The 15,809-nt window shown below is 37.9% G+C and overlaps 3 protein-coding genes across 5 annotated transcripts in view; 1 reads left to right on the forward strand and 2 right to left on the reverse strand.

Moving 5' to 3' along the window:
- Positions 1 to 931: 931 nt before the first annotated feature.
- LOC107036468 lies at positions 932 to 2,457 on the reverse strand. The gene is made up of 3 exons (XM_015254439.1): positions 2,356 to 2,457; positions 1,644 to 1,690; positions 932 to 1,571 (listed from the first exon to the last, which is right to left on the reverse strand). Exons 1-3 carry the CDS (start codon positions 2,405 to 2,407, stop codon positions 1,269 to 1,271), a joined length of 402 nt encoding a protein of 133 aa, XP_015109925.1. The 5' UTR covers positions 2,408 to 2,457; the 3' UTR covers positions 932 to 1,268.
- A 3,758-nt stretch (positions 2,458 to 6,215) lies between these two features.
- LOC107036466 (serine-rich adhesin for platelets) lies at positions 6,216 to 9,917 on the reverse strand. Of its 2 annotated transcripts, none has more exons than XM_015254435.1 (4): positions 9,849 to 9,917; positions 9,393 to 9,503; positions 8,358 to 9,320; positions 6,216 to 8,276 (listed from the first exon to the last, which is right to left on the reverse strand). In XM_015254435.1, exons 1-4 carry the CDS (start codon positions 9,849 to 9,851, stop codon positions 6,411 to 6,413), a joined length of 2,943 nt encoding a protein of 980 aa, XP_015109921.1. In that variant the 5' UTR covers positions 9,852 to 9,917; the 3' UTR covers positions 6,216 to 6,410. The 2 variants fall into 2 exon arrangements, with proteins under 2 accessions (XP_015109921.1, XP_015109920.1); XM_015254434.1 differs by having other exon boundaries at positions 9,393 to 9,508; positions 9,849 to 9,911.
- A 1,708-nt stretch (positions 9,918 to 11,625) lies between these two features.
- The window catches only part of LOC107036538 (A disintegrin and metalloproteinase with thrombospondin motifs gon-1), a 75,510-nt gene continuing 71,326 nt past the window's right edge, over positions 11,626 to 15,809 (forward strand). For both annotated transcript variants that reach the window (XM_015254567.1, XM_015254568.1), the window contains exon 1: positions 11,626 to 12,483. In XM_015254567.1, coding sequence (XP_015110053.1) covers positions 12,249 to 12,483 — 235 coding nt within the window. In that variant the 5' untranslated portion in view covers positions 11,626 to 12,248. The remainder of the gene's footprint in view (positions 12,484 to 15,809) is intronic.

A 15,809-nucleotide genomic window follows, 5' to 3' on the forward strand; every position in this document is an offset into this window, starting at 1 on the left:
ATTAATTGCCTCACGCAAAATCGTGACATTTTTCCCTGACAAATTGAGAAATGCTAGGTACTAGGGCAGTTAAATTCTCGTGAAGTCATTCAATTTCTATTTTACATTTCACATATATGGCTTTGAATGAAAATTTTATTAAAGTTATCCATCGAAAAGCTATTATTCCAGTTATCGCTGATAATAGCGAAAGATATGCAGAGCATCTAGGGTTGATTTCATCTGAGGCATTGCTATCGATCCCATTTCAATTTAAAATCGGACTGGCGGGGGGGAGTATGCGAAACGGGACCTGGCCGCAGTCACGCTGATTTAATTAAGTCCTTCCAGCGAGAGGAGAGGGGGGAGGGGGAGGGATGGGATCGGAGAATACTGTCAAAAAGGAAGTGACAAAGTTTTGAAACTCCGCTGAGGCCAGGAATAAAATTATATAACAGAACATTTTAGTGAAAAAATAGCTGTCATTAAATGTCTCCGTCGTTTTAATTGATTATTCCGAAAAAAATGTTACGAAAAAATGTCGGATCCTCCTGGTGATGGAACTATTTCGAAGACACTGTACCCTGTTAAAAAATTTCCACTAAAATATCCGGTAAGAGTCTTGGAATTTTCCAACGAGTGAAATTTTCACTGGCATTTCACGGAATTTCATCATAAAAATTCATAATTTCATGGAAAAATCCGTGGTAACTGCGAATTTTAATTTAACTATTACGGAGAAATCAATGAAAAATCAGGAAAATTTAAAAGTCCTGGCAGTCCAAGAATTTTCGAGGAATTCCCTGAGAATCCATTCCATTGACTGTTTCCCCTTAAATCGAATTCGAGGTTCTTCTTCCGAAAAATTCAGTTCAATTTTTTAAACATCGAAAAGAAAATTCAAATTTTCTTAGTTACATAGTTACAAAAACTGAAGGGGTAAGAAACAGTGCACTTTTGACCATCACATTCATCTTTATTGTACATCATAACTATTTATATTGAATACATTGCTATTGAATCATTCTTTGTGATTGAAAAACCGAACTAAAAACCAAGATTAAGTTTGAATAAAAGGGTCATCACTGCCTTTTCGAATAGCCTCCTTTATTTGATTCAAACGAAATTCATTTGATTCGAATAAAGTTGATTTGATCCATATGAACCATTTCTCCGACTGTAACCATTTTATATCGTTGGTTTAGTCTCGGAACAGTTGGTTCAGTTGAGTTCCACATTCAATCCAGCAGTGGCGACAGACAACTTCTCAATATACCACCATGTTTCTTCTAAGCCTTGCGATCTTTCATAATCTCATGTGCGACCTTTTTATAAATTGTGGAATTACGCAAAAGCTGGAGTGCGTCGTCATTATTTTTGGGGTGGAAACCGTTCTCCTCTAGTTTGTTTATAACGATGTTAGATGGTACCTTGATATCGTCGATGTCAAATAGGCTTTCAAGTCCCACGACTGGCTTTGGTGTTGTCGAAGTTGTAGTCGTCGTCGTAGGTTTAGGAGATGGAGGTTTAGTTGCCTTCTGAGTAGTAGACGACTGTGGAGGACATTCCGGAATGCAGCAAGACAGGCAAAACTAAAACCAAAATAGTGTTGACTTGCGAAAAAAAATATTCCTCGATGCAAATAAATCTGAGAAGTTTATTACCGGTGTGTATTGCATACAACATGTCTCCCTTTTTCTCAAGGACCGTGCTACGTCAGAAAATTAATTTATTAAAATCTTACATTTTTTTGTAGAAAATATCGAGAAATTTTTATGGAATTTCAACAGATTGTTTTTCCTACTGGAAAATCTGTTGGTTTCCGGTAAATTCGTGATTTATATTCCAATCTCAAGTGACAGAAAAATGCAATTTTCCGAAATTTTGCTTTAAAATCAGAACGTCACGGACGGAAAAATTTTGTAGAAAAACCTATCGAATTCAATTTTTCTATATGACTTATTCTATTGAGATATTTTTTATAGAATTTCCTCGGCTCAAATTTTCTAAGTTTTTTCGTTTGATTTTCTTGATGAGAAGAAAAGAAAAATAGAATGAAAAAAACTTAATAAAATAAAATTTGGGTCGAGCAAATTCTATAGAAAATATATTAAAAAAATAAGTTATATAGAAAAATCCAATTCTGTTGACTTTTTCTATTGAACATGTCAATAGAATCAGCCAAAAACTAATAGAAAGTTCAATAGAATTTTCTAACGAATTCGATAGGTTTTTCTATTAAATTCTTTCCTGCGTGGTAATGAACAATTAAATTTTTCATCAATAGCAAAATGGGAAGATTGAAAATTTCCATGTAAATCTCAAGCAGTTTTAATAGATTCTGAACAGTGTATAGTAGTCAATATGAGTACTCACTATTGGCACAGCTGAGGCAGACCAGGATAACGACAAGACTGAGTCGGAGCATGATGAACCTTTTATAGGATACTTAATTCAAATGTTAATCATGAAAATTTCGGCTCTCCTTTTATACAACTGAAGATGGATCAATCGCAAGCTGGAACGTGAGTTTCCATAGGAATACACTTCTGATTACGATATCACCAGATCCGTGCCGTTATTTTCATTGATTATTCTGTTTTTATAACGAGAAAGAAGAGTGCAACATTCGCGGGTACGTGACAGCTTCACATCAGTTTCATTTTGAATAAATCATCACGGTCACGGATGAATTATCAAAGTTTCGATGCCACGTTTACGTATCAATTGCTTTCTCTTCTTTTGACGTAAATTTCTCATACCTTTTCCCAAAAATTGATCTCCTCTATTTCTCATAATTGAGGAGGGAAAATTGATGACTAGGCATAGACAGCCACCAAAAAATTGACGGTTTCAACCTCTTTTTAAGGATATCTAAGTGCTTCGCTCAAATTAGCAACTTTTTTCAAAGCAAGATTTCAGTTGTGCCGAAAATCTTGGCGTTTCTATACTTTTTCGGATTTTTCATTGTTGAATACACTTTTTCGTGAATTTCTTCAATGAATATTGTCAACAATATTTTACTGTTGCCAGACGTCAGGAATGCGCGGATTCAAGCCACGCAATATGGCCGTCGGGCCAATCAAAAAGTTTTCAATTTGATTGTTTGCAATTATCTGTCCGGAAATTTATGTTTTTCAATGTCGCAAAACATCTAGAGAGTACAACGAACAGAGTCATATACGATTATGTATTGGAGAAAGCGTCTAATTCTAAGGTCTATTCTATAAACTCTGAAGAGGATTTCCTCCACAAAGAATTGCCTGAACTACTGGTAGAGTAGATGCAAATATTGACTGTATTCTCTTGACAATTCCTTTGTTGAAAAAATATTTCAATTCTAATGGAAAACTTTTTATCATTAAAATTATTTTATCCATATGTTTGGAGAATTTCCCACATCACTGTGCAAGCACAATCGGTGTGTGCATTCTTAAACAATTCGTGGAGGTTAAAGATTGTTATGGCATTTGTAAATGACTCATTTACTTTGACAATAAAACGGAATTTTCCTGAGATCTCACGTTTAGTCTTGGAATCCCTTTGTTTAAAATGGTTCAGAAATTAGTGGAGCATGGACTGCTGTCTATCGCCATTGTACTTTGGCCGTAAATTGAATTTAATAAATTCCTTGGAAAATCGTAGAATCAAGTAGTTCAGCAATGTCAAAAATTCGAACATAAAAATGAACAAATAGAACTACGAGTTTTCGAAACAAAAAATATCCCAGAGCATGTCTCAATAAAATAAACCACAGCCAAGATACTCATGATCAGGAATCATGTAAAATTCATACAAACCAATGAAAATTATTGAAATAAAAGTATAATTATTATTATTTCAATTTATAAAATAATTACAATTATTATTCAATTTAAAAAAATTATATTATCATTGAAATAATAATAATGAACAATAATTAATGATTTCATAAATAATATGATTATATGAACATTTTTTTTGCCTCGGACTTCGAAGCAGAATGATCACAATTCCCTTTTATGATTGGTTCTGATAAAAGAAATTTCTATGTTATGGACACACAATCGATGGACCAACTGTCAATGAAATAACTACACGAACTGGTGGTAGGTAAGCTATACAGCAGTCGGTACTGCGGCAACTTATTGAATAAGTTTCTCCCATGATGATAATTCCAGGGAGTGGCGCTGAGAGCTGGCGCCCAGATGGACTTAGCGACCGAGCGCTGATTTTTTAAATCTGTTTCTGACACAACGATTGAGACAATTTTTCAATGTTCAAGAATTATCATTCTTTGCCGGATGTAATTACTAATTGTTTTTCAATTCTGAATAAATCTTTATTAAATCAAAAAAATGTTGCATTCGATGCGACTTCAAATAATACTGTCATTGCCTATTCGAAGAAACCTCTTTATTTGATTCAGATTATGTTTAATAAATTTTGATAAACGATTTCTCAGGACGAAAAACTCAGGATTTTCTATTAGCTGTCTCTTTTTGAAGAAGTCCATTTTTTCCGACTGCATGTTCGCCTTATCAGCTCCGGCTTGAGACGAGATAAAATCGTTTTGCTGGAGCGTGATGTCATCACTATTTTGGGTATCGTACGGTTGGTATCCCATCATAATAGAATTGTATTCCAGGCGATTCGTATCCCCATCATTACTTTGGGCCTCAGGCGATGAGTCTCGAACAATGGCAGAATCATTTTTCCGGAGGCTCATATCGTCATGATTTTTTTGCGCATGAGATGATTGATCTTCGACCACACCAGGACTATGTTTCCGGTGTTTGGCACTCTCGTAATTACGGTTGTTGTTATTGTAATAGTTGATAACAATATTCAGCCCAGAAATTTGGGCAGGCGGCTTCTTAGTAATGAGATGATTATGATCGTCTTGCATTTCGTTTTCGTCTTTGAGTGATCCGGATATTTGAATCAACTTGCCAATATGAACCTGTACTTCGGGTCCCTGTTTGGGAACGGGTATTATTGACTGCTCGGTATTAAGAGGCTGATGAGATGTCCCTATCGTCTGCACCTCCTGGGAAAGGTTAGCAGTGTTGATATTCAGATTCACTTCAGCTGCGCCGAGAGTTGACTCCTCAGTATTGACAGACGAATGGGGATTTTCTGTTGTCTCTATATCCGTGGAGGAGTTGGCTATGTTGACATTCACACTCGGCTCAGCTGGTCCGATAATTGGCTTCTCAATGAGGTTGATGGCCATTTTTCAAATGAGGACATGGCATCGAGAGGACACAATTAGAACCCATATTTACCACGTAACCTTGATTACTCAATAAATCTTTTAAGTCTCCTACCTTTATGCATTGCTGATAACAAGGAAAGATAATTGGAACTGGCTGGAGGCATGTCCAGTAACCGTAGGAAGAATTAGAATGACAGAATCGAGAATATAACGGGTGGTCACTCCCTCCTGTTGGTGGCTGTGATTGTACTGCACCAAGAAATACAATAGTTGAAACTGGGAAGTTCACGTAGACAATTTTTAATTCAACATCTATGACAATTTTGACCATGAATGACAAATTTCATGAACTATTGAATCTTGAAACCCGAAAATTTTAGTTTGTTTCTCAGAGTACATGATAGTCGGCTATGAATACTCACCATTGGCAGAGCTGAGCCAGGTCAGCAAGGCTATGAAGTTGAACCGTATCATGATAAACTCGTTTCACCACACTCGATTCGAATGGCCACCAAAATCTTTCTTCACCTTTTATATGATTGAAAAGTTGAATCAATCCAAAGCTAGAACGTGACTTCCATAGGAATGAACGTATTCCTATGGATTCGTATTTCATTTCAGGTGATTACGATATCACATGATACGTGCTGTTATTTCAACTAAAAATATCATCTCATTCGGAAGTGTATCTTCAACAACGATCGTATCACTGAACCTTACGAGAACAAAGAATCTGAGTTTCTGCCACGCGAAAAGCGATCTTTTGTCCAGTTTCAGAATCTACGTTTGCAGATTAGTCGTTTTCCTGCAATATCGTTGCCAAATTTGATGATTGAAAATCTTTAAATTTGTCTTGAGAGGCATGAGGAAAAAACATGACTGAATTCAGTAAAGATGACTTCCATCCACTTTACTATTTCCACATTGAACGGAGAAATCTATTCCATTTGATAATTTTATTCACTATGGTAATGGATTTATTAATGGATATAAAGAGGAAGGATGAAAAAAGGAAGTTGATGTATTTTTTTTCTTTTACTATTTTGTAAATACAAGATCTATATGATTTACAGTTCGAGAGATTCGCTCAAAGCACCAGTTTGAGAAAATTCGTTGATGAGTTGGTTTCGTAATAATAAATTAGGTGGATGTGCATTAGAGAAATGATACATTTGAATGAGATAAAACTGTGGAATTCCTTGATTGTTTCCTAGATGTATTCATTATAGAAATTTCAAGTGAAAATTGACTCGCCGTCTCTTTGAACGAACCTCTTCAGTTGACTCAAGTAATGTTTATTGAATTCGAATATATTACGTCGCCGGGGTTGCGTAGATTGTTTTGATTCTCCCTCGTTGAAATAACTGTTTTGCGGGATAACTGCAGCACGAAGCAATGAGTGTGCCTTCGCACCAGAGACGGGATTGGCATGAGACACTTGGATTCCATCCTCAGAGGACTCGCTTTTAGAGTCCTCGACGGCGGCTGCCTCAGTTTTCGTCGGAGGCGATACGTTCGTACTCGTAGTCATAACAATTGGAAGGGGATCCATAGTGTCGGGATCATCGTTCATATACAGCGTTTGGTTATCACCCGTAGCAAATACGGTACTGTTGGCCGCGATATGGGGTTCAATGATATGGGATGATACGGATAGTACCGTACGATTCGGTGATGATTCGGTATGATACGTTTCGTTTGTACGCACAGAAGGCATGATTTTGCTGTTCTGGATAGGAGATCCACTAGCATTATGATCTAACGTTTCGTTTCCATCCCCAAAGGATTTGCTTTTGGAGACCTCGAGGACGGGCGCCACACTTGGAGAGACCGTGGTAGAGGAGGAACCAGTGTTGGTCAATGACGTTTGGCTTTCACTCATAGGAGGTACGGTACTGCTGCCTTCGATAGGGGTTCCGTCAGTTTTAGCGTTAGGTCTTTGGTTATCACTTCCAAAAAATACGGTATTGTTGACCTCGACAACTGTTCCATTGCCTTCGGTATGATACGTTTCGTTTGTACCCACAGAAGGCATGATTTTGCTGTTCTGGATAGCGGATGCACTAGCATTATTATCTAACGTTTCGTTTCCATCCCCAGAGGATTTGCTTTTGGAGACCTCGAGGACGGGCGCCACAGTTGGAGAGACCGTGGTAGAGGAGGAACCAGTGTTGGTTGATGACATTTGGTTTTCACTTATAGGAGGTACGGTACTGCTGCCTTCGATAGGGGTTCCGTCAGTTTTAGCGTTAGGTCTTTGGTTATCACTTCCAAAAAATATGGTATTGTTGACCCCGACAACTGTTCCATTGCCTTCGGTATGATACGTTTCGTTTGTACCCACCGAAGGCATAATTTTGCTGTTCTGGATAGCGGATGCACTAGCATTATTATCTAACGTTTCGTTTCCATCCCCAGAGGATTTGCTTTTGGAGACCTCGAGGACGGGCGCCACAGTTGGAAAGACCGTGGTCGAGGAGGAACCAGTATTGGTCGATGGCGTTTGGATTTCACTCATAGGAGGTACGGTACTGCTGCCTTCGATAGGGGTTCCGTCAGTTTTAGCGTTAGGTCTTTGGTTATCACTTCCAAAAAATACCGTATTGTTGACCTCGACAACTGTTCCATTGCCTTCGGTATGATACGTTTCGTTTGTACCCACAGAAGGCATGATTTTGCTGTTCTGGATAGGGGATCCACTAGCATTGTTATCTAAACCTTTGTTTCCATTCTCAGAGGATTTGCTTTTGGAGACCTCGAGGGCGGGTGCCTCAGTTTGCCTGTTGGAGACCTCGATGACGGGTGCCTCAGACACAGTTATGGAGACCTTGATAGTGGATCCACCAGTATGGTTATATGACATTTGGTTTCCATCCCCAAGTGAATTATTTGTGTGGGCCTCGATATCGAGTGCATCTTCTGGAATATTAATTTCCTGTCCATCCATGAAAGAATCGTCCCTTGCGTCATTTACAAGAGATTGACTAGTTGTGACGGTCGAACTCTGACGGGAACTCTGATCAGCACTTTTCAAATTAGGGCATGGCCTTGGGAGGACGCACTTGGTATTTACGTAACCCTGTGCACAGCTACAATTAGGCTTGAACATATAAAATCAGAATGTTTCGGTGGTCAGATGAAAGCGATTCTTTGGTGAGAATAAATATGTAAAGTATGTTACCTTCACGCATGGCTGATAACAAGATAAGACGTTTAGCACCGTCTCATGGCCAAGTTCTACTGGCTTTTCCCCATTGATAGAGGCAAGTACTTTGAGAGACATATTCCATTTACCATTTCCGCTGGACGGCTTCACGGTGACGAAAAGTTGATCAGTTGTTACTGGCTTCATCTCTGTAGTGGAAGAGTTACCGGCGCTGACATCCGTTGGCAGAGAAATTTTGTCAGGCAACTCATAAGGAGTTACAGGCTGATGAGTAGTTCTAGTTTGTTCTGTCTCAGGAGGGTTAGTAATGTCGACATTCGCATTGGGTTTGGAATTTGTGACAGACGATTCATCAATAATGGGAGGATGACCAGTAGTCGTTTGAACGTCTTCGGCGAAGTTGGTTGCTATTGGTTTCATTTTAGCGGAAGAGTTATCGGTTCTGATATCCGGATTCGACGAAACTATTTTGCCAGGCAACTCATAAGTAGTAAGGGGTTGAGGAGTAATTGTTTGTCCGCCTTCAGAAGGATTAGTAATATTGGTATTCGTATTCGGTTTGCCATTTCTGGGAGACGACTTATCAATAGTGAGAGGATGACCATTAGTTGTTTGATCGTCTTCGGCGAGATTGGTTACCATTGGCTTCATCTCACTGGAAGAGTTACCGGTTCTGATGTCCTTATTGTCCGGTTGTCTTTTCTCAGAAGGATTAGTAATGTTGACATTTGGATTCAGTTCACCATTTCTGACAGACGACTTATGAATATTGATAGAATGATCAGGAGTTGTCTCATCTTCTTCGGCGAAGTTGGCTCCGTTGTTATTCATATTCGATCCATCAGTTACATCAGGCAGTTTGTCAACATTTAATAACGGAGGGTCACTTTTCATATTACGACATGGCATCAAACACTTACATTGACAATTCGTTCTTGGCATGCATCCCCGAGCGCAGTTACATCCAGATCTGCCCGTCTAAAATGAGAGTATCACTGTGTTAGAAAACAAGTGAATACTCGATGAAAATAAATCTGTAAAATATATTACCTGTAGACATGACTGGCATGAAGGCCTTTGACAGCATGTGGGACATGTCCACGGATTATAGACAGGTTGATAAATTAGTTGATTGTTATCCGCTGTTATGGGTACCTGTGCCTGTGCTACACCAGAAAAACAAATAGTCGAAATTTATTGAGTAATTGTCAATAATTCGCAGCGAAAATCGGAAAAATTTCAAGTGTTATTGAAATTTCCGTTAATCTCGATGTGGAAGATTCTATCTCCTAGAATTTTCGCCATCAGTTGAAAATTTTATGAACAATAAAATCCACAACTGTAAACTTCTCGGGTCGCAAATGAAAATTAGGGTTTCATAACTTTGAATAATTTTTTGGAAAAATAAATAAATCCAATATCAGAAATTTAAGAATTGTCATACGAATCTCAATCGAACTCAAACGGATTCCTAACGGTGTATAATAGGCTACTATCAATATTCACCATTGACACAGCTGAGCCAGGCTCCCAAAACTATGAAGCTTAATCGAATCATGTTGAACTCGTTTGAACACACTACATTCAAATGATCACTCAAGTGTCGTCTTTCCTTTTATACGATTCAAGCTGGATTAATCCGAAGATAGGACGTGCTTATAACAATGTATTGTTTGTTGCATGTTACCATAACAATGGACTTTTCATTACGATATCACCCGATGCGTGCCGTTATTTAGCGTAATCGGTAATCGCGTTGACATCTCAACTGAAAATAACATCTCTGATTTCGAAGTGATAAATTTGCAGCGGCGAAATGAGAAATTTCAGATGTAACCGAGACCTCGGATAAGGTCCGACTATTTCTATCACCCAACCTCATGATAAAAAAAATCTGAGGTACTACTGCAAAAACAATTCATCATTTCTCAAATTCCGAAATCGACACTTGCTCCTAGTCTAATTAAGTATTACGAATAATAAATAGAATTAATCCTTATCAAGTATTACGAAGTGGAAAATAGGTGCACCGATCGATCTGGAAAAATAAAGTATGAAAACAGGGGAACCCCGAAGCAGAAGTCAGACCCTAATTCCCAAAGATATCTGTATTCCAATGGATAATTTCGTTCATTATCAAACTGACTTTATTCATTTCACTGAAAAACGTCTGATACTGCTGTTCAATCGTAATCTGCAATCCCGTTGATTTTCACATTGCGATGAGATTCGATTACGCTTTATTTTGTTTAACAACGAGACCTTATTTTCCAGAATGTCACGTCTTGCCTTCGAGTCATATTGTTTATAACGATATGATTGTGCGTTTCGCAGAGGGAGTATATCAGCCTACACCCGAGTTTATCGTGCCTTGGACACAAAACTTTCGTTTTATGCGTGTGCACCTTCGATACATTTACCAACAGCTGTCAAAGTAATATTTTACTGTACTGATTGAAGATAATAAATCCATTGTGCCAGCAGTCGGTGAAGTGCTCTGGCAGTGTCCCACACATGATCAGTACATATTTAAAATTAATTTAAGATTACGATTAATAAATATGTGAACATGTAATCAATATGTTGTTACTGAATCGAATGGTTTGATTTATCCTCACCCCCTTTCATTACTTCCTGAATTATTATTTCTTTGAATATCACAAGATAATATATATTTTTATAATTTTGTAACTCTTTTACCAGAATAAATCGAAGTGTTTGAATGCTCTGAATATAAAAGTTACCATATATCTCTCAATTAATTTTACCCAGTCATGATAATTCTTGCATCGGGTTCCAGGCACTTCCAGGAGTAGCGCCAGCAGTGACAACACCAGCTAGTGTGGCTTTACCGACCGAGTGATTACTCCTTTTTCAAATCCTCTCCTTGATCCTGCATGGTGACTCCCGCACTCGAGATAATTCTTCGGTCCCCAGTCTCGTTAATTATTTATCTTCCGATAATCGCGTTTACTCTCGGATTATTTATCTTCCCTAAAAAAATTCTGTAATCGCGTAGTACTCGTGTTATCCTCACTAGTCAACTGAAGGCCCTTTCATTCCAGTCTTCTTGCAGGTACATTTGAATATGATTATCGGAGTGCAGGTGTTTGGGATGTTGGCTTCTGATACGACAGCACAATGAACAGTGGAACCAAAGAAATAGAGGTAGGGGGATAAGAAAATGAAAAAAATGAGAGAGGGGGGATAAATGGGTTGTACGCGAGATCGGAGACGAGGATTCGCCGTTGAACTTAGTTCAGTCGGTGCATGCGAGCGGAGCCAGCCGGTTGTGACTCCCCTCTCGTCCTCAGTCACACTGTCACACTTCAGTATTTCATTCTGTCATTCATTCATTACTGAAAATCTCTCGGAAAATTGGTTTATCGTTAGCCAGATTATTCTGTCGCCTCGTCTCCATTCAAAAACTTCGATTACGCATTGATCGATTGAATTTTACTCGAGTGAAAAAAACGTGGACAACATTGAGCCGTAAATAATTACAAATAATATCAGAACGTGACGCTGTCATTTTCACAATTTTTCCCTGATTTATCTGCTCGATTGAATGGACACAAATTTTCAGTGAACTCAGTGGTTATTGAAATAGTGATCAGTGGTATGACAGAGGGACGGTAGATTGTCGAACTGGTTCCCATGCTCGAACTCTTGTCAAATTGTACACAAATCGCGGATCAAAGTCTCTGAGAGTTGAATAAAAATTTTTAGTGAAGATGATTACATCCAGAGGATCATTTTAGTTCATTCGTCGGGATCTTCTGGATAACGACAAAATGACGAAATCCTGACGGGAACAGGTGGTCGAGTCGAGAGATTTAAATCAGTTGCAAGTGACAATGTCAAGATGGTGAATTGAAAAATCAGAAAACAGTAACAGTTTTTGAAATGTCAAGACTATTGAGTCGCGTATCATCTACCGCAGCCGGTCTAGTGATCGTGCTGCTGGTTGTGTTTCTCGTGATACTGTGGACCGGTATAAAAACCACAGGACCAATGAAAAATGATGGAAATCGGGTGATAAATACATCTCGACTGCATCGTGATTTCAAGGACGATTTACGAGTTATTGATGTGCAGTCGGAGGGCACTTCCCTTGAGGAGTTGCCGGAGGTTAATGACGGTGAGTCCTTTTTGGCTGATGGTTTTCCGTTGTCGCGCTTGTCTTGCCAATAAATGCAACGGGATTACATCGAAACAGTGATTTTTATTTCGACATTGTAACGTAACAAAGGCGGTTTCAATTTTTTATTATTCGCCTTTTATGAAATGAACGACCGCTGAAAAATGCGTGTCAAGCAGTCTCATATTTCTGCCGGTGTCAGTGGATTAGGATCACGTGTTGTAAGACACCACGCATATGTGCCTCTCGGCTTTCACGCGAAATATTAATGTGTGGAAATTTTTTTTACTCTGATTTAATTCAGGAGTACGGAAAATCGGAGGGATTTTTTAAAATAGGAGAATGTTGGCGCTTATCGTCGCTGTTCTTAATGACTAAATTATATTAACATACTGAGTTGCGCGCTGGGGTGGGAACTAGATCTGCGGTAAAGGGGAATTTTTGCCGGTCAACTGGTTTGCCGCGATCAGGTGTGTAACGACTTGTGTAAGTTAGACCGGCGATAGCACAATTGTGGAATTAGATGCGATGGGATGTTGGTGCCAGGTTGACGGGCAGGGGGTTCTTCGTGGAGGAGTTGTGGGGACCGAGTGGGCACTTCAACGAATGGGTGATTTATTGGGGGGAGATAAGGGAGCGAGAGTGGTGGGGAACTCTCTCGTGGGTGGTAATTGAGGACATGCTGATGTTTAAATTGAATCGATTTTTTGAAAATTTTAATTTTGGAATTTCTTGATTGTTTTCGGCGGAGTATATAAAGAATTGGTGAGATATTGAGAGCTTGTAGAGTAATAAAATATAGTTGATGATGAATTCATTGAATCAGAATCAAATTTTAAGATTAAATGTCGGGAAATGAGATTGAAAAAATTGTAGATCATTTCTTTATGCAATTGCAATTTGCATAAAGAAATTAATTGTTAGAGCTGTTGAAAATTTTGTTCTTATCGGTATGACATAGAATTTTTATAAATTATTAGCAAAAAAAGGAATTTTCAAAAATTGCAAATTTTCAAATATGAAAAATCGAAGTATTCGAGGAGTGTTTTTCAAGAAATGTATCCACTATTTTCAAAATATAAAATCAAATTTAGACCCACAAAAATTGAACAATAAAATAATTGCAAAATCTTCAAAAACCTAGAATCAAATGGAAGGTGATATTTTTCTTATAAAAATCCCTGAAATAATGAACAAAAAAATCAGACATTGAATCGCAAGTGTAAATCTAAACATCTTTTGTTAAAAAAATTGACAACTTATTAATTTTTATCGAAGTGGGGAGAAACCTCTTCGAACTCCCGGGATCTCAATAGGATTCCTATAGAATTTTTGAACGAAAATACTAGACTCCCCTCTTAAATTACTTAAGATTACAGAGACTGTGCCACTTGAGTCCCCTGAAACCCCGTAAATTTCATCTGATCACCCCAACCGCGTGATTTATCATAAATTCGCGTCCCTCGGGGTGAGACAACCGCAGCAAAAGTAAATAATCCGTAATGAATAGCACTCGCGGTTAGGGGTCAAGAATTATTATTGGACTCGCCAATTGAATATTCTATTAATAGTCTGAATGCATAAAGTGCGCACAGTGTTAAGAGCCTCGTTGATGCCATAACGTCTATTGCGTTAATGCTGGCTGAAAAAGTCGATAGGATATGAGACATGAGCTCTGGAGGTGAAAGTATAGTCCGCAGACACTAAAATCCGATAATGCCCTGGACATTCCCAGGCATCGTGTGCCCAGTTGATATTAGTCTCGTTCAGGTCTGTTTGATACTTTAATTATTGGGCTCACGTGCATTACCGGGTTATTACCGGCAGCGAGTGGTTAAAAGGTTTTTTGTGATTTGAGGGCTATGGGGGAATTAATGGGAAATTAACTGGATTTTTAATTCATGTTATTGAGGGAATTTAATTATTGAATTGCATGGATGGACGAGGAGTCATTAGTTCGGAGAGTTTATGGGGTTTGGAGCTTTGAGGAAATTGTTTGGGTTATTTTGACGAGATTTTTTGCTTTCGAAAATTGTTAAGCTCATATTTTGTTATTGAGAATTTATACCAAATTTTATTTGGATGGTGTCGAGTCTGCACTAATTCTTTAAAATGTTTATCGCAAAATTTGTTGATCAAATACGTGAGGAATATTCAAATTTCATTCTGCAGAACGTCGATAAATTCATGACAATTAAAAAAAAAAATTTTTTATGAAAAATTTATTTTTTATTCATTATTGATTACAATTCAATAAATTATTATTAGTATTATAATTTTATACTCAGAAATTAAATCACTAATTCATTGCGAAATGGTCTGATCTCCAACGAGAAATGTAAAGATAAATTTCAGGAAAAAAAATAACGAAAGTATAAACATTGAGGAAGTACCTCAATTCAATTCACTTCCAATGAAATTAATTCCCGTGTAATTCCGACCTGGGACAGTCCACCCCCCTCTTCCCCGAATAAATATCATTCCCAGAAAAAAATCTCCAGGATGGAGTGGAAGTCCGGCGCTCGAACGACGCTGGAAAAATAAGAAACATACGGGGATAAAGAAACAAATCTGCCAGACGAGTTTGTGTTATGAATCGTCTCTGGTCTCGAGTGTCAATTAGATGATTCCTTACGATTACGTGAGGCAGAGAGAGAGGGGAAAGTCTCTCTCTGGAGATGGGGCATTTTGCGAAATGATTTGCGGGCCGAAATAAATATTTATACGAGAGGGAGATTCGTGTGCAGTCTCTCTTGCATCTCGAGAGTTTTAAGGGGGGGTAATGGGGGGCGAGACAATGTTCGGGTCATTGACATGAGAAATCCCGTTTGTTTTTTGAGAAATGAAAATCGAAAATCAATTATATTGTTGAATAAAATGATAAAAACTCATTTCGGAAATTGTTTTTTTGTATGAAAACGGTTTTGTCGAGTGAAATTTATTTTGTAGAATCCCCGCCCCCTCACTAACCCGGAGAGGGGAAATTATTTGATTTTTTCATTCGAAGCATTTTCAAATATTTAAGTATTCATAAAAAATTTGAAGATAGAAATTTTCGGAAAAACGACTTTTCATAAATAATTCATGAATAATTAATTGTTCACCTCGATAATTTTTTTGAAATGGTAAACAAATTTTGATTTGAAAGACGATTATGATCTATATGAATTTTTATTTTAGTTTCCATGGCATTGAATTTAAAAATTTGATAGTTTCGAAAGGAAAAATTTGGTGATCGGAAATCTTGAAATTTAAGTGCAGAGATACCTATAGAATTTCAATAAACCGGCGGCAACACAATTGAATTTGAAAGAAATGGTGGAGTC

Source organism: Diachasma alloeum, unplaced genomic scaffold, assembly GCF_001412515.2.
Source record: "Diachasma alloeum isolate Michigan unplaced genomic scaffold, Dall2.0 Dall_scaffold_00209, whole genome shotgun sequence".
In the NCBI taxonomy this organism is placed as follows: Eukaryota; Metazoa; Arthropoda; class Insecta; order Hymenoptera; family Braconidae; genus Diachasma; species Diachasma alloeum.

Excerpts from the sequence above, each read along its gene's own strand:
- LOC107036466 (XM_015254434.1), bottom strand. The coding sequence starts at position 9,900 with ATGATTCGATTAAGCTTCATAGTTTTGGGAGCCTGGCTCAGCTGTGTC. Across the intron at positions 9,509-9,848 it reads CTGGCTCAGCTGTGTCAATG|CACAGGCACAGGTACCCATA; the intron begins GTGAATATTGAT and ends TTTCTGGTGTAG. Across the intron at positions 9,321-9,392 it reads CATGCCAGTCATGTCTACAG|ACGGGCAGATCTGGATGTAA; the intron begins GTAATATATTTT and ends CTCTCATTTTAG.
- LOC107036468 (XM_015254439.1), bottom strand. The coding sequence starts at position 2,407 with ATGCTCCGACTCAGTCTTGTCGTTATCCTGGTCTGCCTCAGCTGTGCC. Across the intron at positions 1,691-2,355 it reads CTGCCTCAGCTGTGCCAATA|CACGGTCCTTGAGAAAAAGG; the intron begins GTGAGTACTCAT and ends TTTCTGACGTAG. Across the intron at positions 1,572-1,643 it reads GTTGTATGCAATACACACCG|TTTTGCCTGTCTTGCTGCAT; the intron begins GTAATAAACTTC and ends TTTTGGTTTTAG.